The 6000-nt window shown below is 39.5% G+C and overlaps 1 protein-coding gene across 1 annotated transcript in view; it reads left to right on the top strand.

Annotated features, from left to right (window-relative positions):
• Positions 1-1100: 1100 nt before the first annotated feature.
• Positions 1101-6000, top strand: part of SIM2 (SIM bHLH transcription factor 2) — a 41384-nt gene continuing 36484 nt past the window's right edge. Inside the window, exon 1 of the mRNA XM_069944918.1 lies at positions 1101-1860. Coding sequence (XP_069801019.1) covers positions 1686-1860 — 175 coding nt within the window. The 5' untranslated portion in view covers positions 1101-1685. The remainder of the gene's footprint in view (positions 1861-6000) is intronic.

The following is a 6000-nucleotide window of genomic DNA, read 5'->3' as shown; positions in this document are numbered from 1 at the left end:
TGATCCAATGTATACTGCAATACATAAGATGTGATCCATTGGTTACTGTACACTGTAATACATAAGATGTGATCCAATGTATACTGCAATACATAAGATGTGATCCATTGTATATTGTAATACGTAAGATCTGATCCATTGGTTACTGTAATACATAAGATCTGATCCATTGTATACTGTATACTGTAATACATAAAATGGGATCCATTGTATACTGTATACTCTAATACATAAGACGTCATCCAGTGTATACTGTAATACATAAGATGTCATCTATTGTGTAAGTCTAAGCTGCAGTGCACACAGTACGGCTATCTGGCCTCCAATACACTCTCGAGTGTCAAGCAGCAGACTGCAGTGCGGTTAACCCTGTGTTTGCTGGCTCTGCCTATAGCTGGGCTCCAGTATGGGGCTCCTGACACTACTACTGCTGCTGCTGCTGCTTTGTGCCGCTTCTCTCCTCCAGGTCTCTACTGAGTCTCTGCTGCCTTATATAGGCTGTATACTATTACCTAGGCTAGCAGTATACAGGGCAGCGCAAGGGGGTGCTCAGGGTTAACCCCCTGAGTGCTGGAGCTGGCTGTGCTGTGTGATTATGCACTGTAATACAGCAGAGCAGGGTGCAGAGCAGTTAACCCTCTGTGTGCTGGAGCTGGCTGTCCTGTCCGATTATATACACTGCAGCACAGCATGATAGGGTGCAGAGTGCAGAGCAGTTAACCCCCTGTCTGCTGGAGCTGGCTTCCTCTCTGATTATGCACTGTAATACAGCAGAGCAGTGTGCAGAGCAGTTAACCCCCTGTGTGCTGGAGCTGGCTTTCTTTCTGATTATGAACACTGCAGCACAGCAGGGTAGGGTGCAGAGCAGTTAACCCCATGTTTGCTGGAGCTGGCTTCCTCTCTGATTATACACAGCAGCACAGGGTGCAGAGCAGTTAGCAGCTCAGGCTCTGCAGTGTGCAGCCCAGGTCCCCCTGCCTCCCTGGCTGGGCTGTATGTGGAGTATGTGGAGACGTCACTGAGCTCAGGGGCCTATCCAGTGTCTGCACCTCCTGTGTCTGGACTTGTGTTCTGCAGCCTCTGGGAGAGAAGGAACTCAACAAGTCTCCATTGCCTGCCACCTCCATTCTGCTGGGAAGAGCCCTCAGTATTATCCTATGGGCAGAGGGGATCAGTGCAGGAAGGAAGAGAACCCCCCTATGGACAGGAGGGTCCTGCATTTCTGCTGACCACAGCCCCCCATATACTTATTGTGCACTATTCTTTCCATTGATATATGAGGGCTGCCCTGGGTGGATTGCATCCATTCCCTCCTACAGCAGCATCAGCAGGATTTGGGGTAAAATCCTATGAGGACATGAAGGTCTCCCTGATGTATGGACTCCTGGACTAGGGCCTGGAGGAGTCACATTGGGGGACACTACCAACATCCTACAAGGGGAATTCTGTTGAATGTCTTGCTACTTTTATCCAAATACTAAGGAGCAATGACCCAGATGTGGTCACCTTCATCACCCTCCTCCTCCTCCTCAGCACTGAGCCCCTAGTCTAGTGATCAGTCAGTGCCCAGTGCTGTGCCCCCTGCTCTGATGACACCCAGCTGATTATTATGTCAGTATTATTATTACCAGCAGTCATCTTATTCTACACTGATCACCACCATCATCATCCTCATCATCATCACTATGAAGGAGAAGTCTAAGAACGCAGCTAAGACCCGCAGGGAGAAGGAGAATGGGGAGTTCTATGAGCTGGCCAAGCTGCTGCCCCTGCCCTCTGCCATCACCTCCCAGCTGGACAAAGCCTCCATCATCAGGCTGACCACCAGCTACCTCAAGATGAGAGCAGTCTTCCCCGACGGTGAGTGACCACTCCGACAGCTTCTGTACACCATAGGAGCAATCAGCTCAAATTATATATATATATATATATATATATATATATATATATATATATATATATAATGCATGTAAGCAGCTAGTCTGGAGGTGATGGAAAAGAGGAATATACTGTGATGTGCCCAGGATATGTATCTAGCAGTCAGTGTAATCCCTCAGTAATTATATGTATTACATTGTAACAGCAAAAGAGCCAAAGTGCATGAGACTAGGGAGTCAAAGGAATACAATGTATATAGATACAACATCATACGATACAGGAATATAGCCATAGCCATAAAACACCTTATCCATATACATAGAACTATGTTCCCAGGAAGATTTAGATATAAGTGTAGATATTCACTTATTTAGTTATATTTATTTTGACAATGAACTGGATTCTGATTAGTGTTATAATATTACAACTATAACCATTTGTCTAATTATTACTTTAAATTATTATTATAACATTTTATTGCTATTATTACTCCTATATTATTACTATTAATATAAATTTATAGTTTCACGGTAAGCAACAAAGTTTTATATTCTTTTTTATTTTTTTCTCATATTATTTGTATATATAATTTTTTTCTATTCTGGTTAGTTTTATATTATTTCTTTTGCTGATATTATTGTATATTATGTTTATTAAATTGATTTTTGAGTTTTTTATTATTGTTACTGACATGTTAGAATTAGTTAATATTATTTTCACCTTTTTTTTATTACTAGTTTTGTGTTATTAAAATTGCTGAATTATTATTCTCTCTATTGCTATTAGTATTATTACTACTGCCATTGCTATTATTATTATTATTATTATTATTATTATTATTATTATTATTATTATTATTATCATCTCTATTAGTATTATTACTACTGCCATTGCTATTAATATTATTATTATTATCTCTATTGCTATTAGTATTATTACTACTGCCATTGCTGCTATTATTATTATTATTCTCTATTGCTATTGGTATTATTACTACTGATATTGCTGCTATTATTATTATTATTATTATTATTATTATTTTAATCTCTATTGCTATTAGTATTATTACTACTACCATTGCTAATAGTAGTACTTTTACTATTGTTATCATCATCGCTATTGCTATTAGTATTATTACTACCACCATTGCTATTAGTAGTAGTACTGCTATTATTATTAATAGTAGTAATAGTATAGAGTAGCAGTCATAGCAATAGAAGTGCTAGTATTATATTACGATTATTTTTTATTTTCTGCTTTTTATATTTTGCAATATAACACCACTAAACACTATTCATTCTCTAGAATTCCAGTTATAAGCCTATTATTATTTTTATTACAGCTTTTTATAACCTGTTATACTTCTTTTTTATTTATGAAACTTTTTATATTCTTTATATATCCTTTCAGTGAACCACAGACCATATAAAAAAACATTGTGCTGTTAAACCTTTATATAGGAATTAACATAGTGTGTAAGAACATAAAGTAATAGCTGCCCAGTGTGTACAAATCTGTATGTTGCTGCACACATTGTAGTTTGCCAATATCAATAACAGGAAGACTTCGTGTGTGTGTGTGTGTGTGTGTGTGTGTGTGTGTGTGTGTGTGTGTGTGTGTGTGTGTGTGTGTGTGTGTGTGTGTGTGTGTGTGTGTGTGTGTGTGTGTGTGTGTGTGTGTGTTTGTAGAAGTATATTTATTTTCTATGCATACAGTATGTGATTTTGTGGGTGCAGGGCTCCAGGCTCCTGTGGGTTGTAGCTGACTACTGTGTAGGTGGTAGCAGGGATAGTAGGTGTGATGCTGGGATAGACATGTAAGCTCTGCAGTTATATGGAGGTGAGGAGCCTTGTACTGTCCTTACTCAGTGACTGCTCCTGCCCACATACATCATCTTATAATTGTAAATCTAAATCATCAGCCAATTACTTCCTATAAATAGTCCTGATCCCAGCAGTGGGCACATGGCAGCTCCTGCACTGTCCACCATCCTGCTGCCCACATTGCAGACACACATCATTCTTATCATAAAGTATTATTTTCTATTGCTTTATGTATTATTATTATTATTATTATTATTATTATTATTATTATTTCTTCTTCTTTATTATGTCATTATTATTATTATCCTGTTATTGCTATAATACCTTTATTCATTCCTAAATGAATATGTCTGTGGGTGTATATCATTACATCAGGTGTATATCAGTATGTATAGATGCAAGTGAGTGTGTACAGGTGCATGTGTGTGTATAAGTGTATGTTAGTATAAGAGTATGTAAGTGTATTGGTGTATGTGATTGTGTGTATAGGTGTATGTGAGTGTGTTCTTCAATTATGTCTAAAATCTTTGACAAAAAAAATTACAAGTGTGCAGATCCCCTGACATATCCCACTTGTTGTTTCCATCAGTTCTGTCTAAATGCAATTAATTAATTATTTCTTTCTTCTTTTTTATTATTATTTCTTTCTTCTTTTTTATTATTAAGAACTTATTGAAAGAAACTGGTGAGCTGTAGTTAATTGTTACTATTGCATTATTATTATTATTATTGTTGTTATTATTATTATTATTATTATTATTATTATTACCCAAAGCCACATTATTTCTTATGAATATTTGTTTGATCTTATTTGTTTATTATTATTTTTACTAAAAATATTATTATTATTTTTACTAAAAATATATGGAAGCACCACGGTGCGTATTCTATAAGGGATCCTGTGAATTTCAGAGAGATTCAATCTAAGGGCTTTAGACTGAATTTTTAAGCAGGATTTGAAAAAAAGATATACAGTATATATTATTTAATCATTGGAATCAATGGGTGATGGACTGAAAAAATATTGCATTCACAATGCTTATGCAGATTTATGTATCCAAAAGAGGGACGCCACAAAAAAAGCATAAAGTGGTATTAGGCTGGGTTTACATATATCAGTTGGCATCAGTTGCGTTTTTTGCCTAAAAACTGACCACAACTGATGTCACAACTGATGCCAAAAATGCATCAGTTGTCATCAGTTTTTCTATCCGTCTTTTCATTAAAAACCATCAGTTGCCATCAGTTTCCATCAGTTGTCATCAGTTGTCACAAGTTGCGCTCATCAGTTGAAATTTTTTTCCCCAGTATGTTTTCCTGTCATTTTCAATGGGATTTGCGGGGGAGCGCACGGGGGCTATATACTAAATTGGGGGAGCTCACCGGGGGGCTATATACTACAAGGGGAGAGCGCACAGGGGGGCTAAATGGGAGGGGGAGAGCGCACAGGGGGGCTATATGGGAGGGGGAGAGCGCACAGGGGGGCTATATGGGAGGGGGAGAGCGCACAGGGGGGCTATATGGGAGGGGGAGAGCGCACAGAGGGGCTATATGGGAGGGGGAGAGCGCACATGGGGGGCTATATACTATTGGGGGAGAGCGCACAGCAATGCTGTATACTAATTGGGGGAGAGCACACAGGGAAGCTAAATATTACTGGGGGGGCAACAGGGGGGCTATATACTACTGGGGGACCAAGGGGGGACTATAGGGGAGGGGGAGAGCACACAGGGGGAGATATATGTTTATGTTGTACTACTATTTGACTGAACGCCGGATGCCAGAGCCGAACGGGATGCGTCCTGCCCGGCGAGGCATCCGGCGCTCTATTCGATTGTATTGGTGCGGCGCAGCATCACCGGAGCGGCGGTCCGCCAGGACGCTGCAAGATGCGTCCTAACGCACCGACGGTCCGGCGATGCGGCGGCCACTATTTCCCGCCGCACATTTTGAACGATCCCATTGAAAACAATGGGATCAGTTCAAAGATGCGTTTCCCTCCGGCGCTTTTCTCCTGCGCCGGAGGGAAACGCCGCCGCACCGCCGGACATATGTAAACCCGGCCTAAGTCATCCAGAGACTCCCTTGTAAAAAAAAAATTAATAATAATAAAATAAAAAATCCAGGCGATAAAGAATAATTTTATTGATTTTAATATATTTTATACAGCTGAAAAAAATCACTTTGGCCTCCATCAATGGGGGTGTACGGACGGATGTGTTTGACGTATACACTTAACGTATACTGTAAAAGCTGCGTGAACGTCCCCAGACTGATACTGTTCACATTATCAAGGTTT

This window comes from Dendropsophus ebraccatus, chromosome 11 (assembly GCF_027789765.1).
Source record: "Dendropsophus ebraccatus isolate aDenEbr1 chromosome 11, aDenEbr1.pat, whole genome shotgun sequence".
In the NCBI taxonomy this organism is placed as follows: domain Eukaryota; kingdom Metazoa; phylum Chordata; class Amphibia; order Anura; family Hylidae; genus Dendropsophus; species Dendropsophus ebraccatus.
Note: the sequence above shows the minus strand (reverse complement) of the source record. Positions and strands in the feature narration are given on the sequence as shown.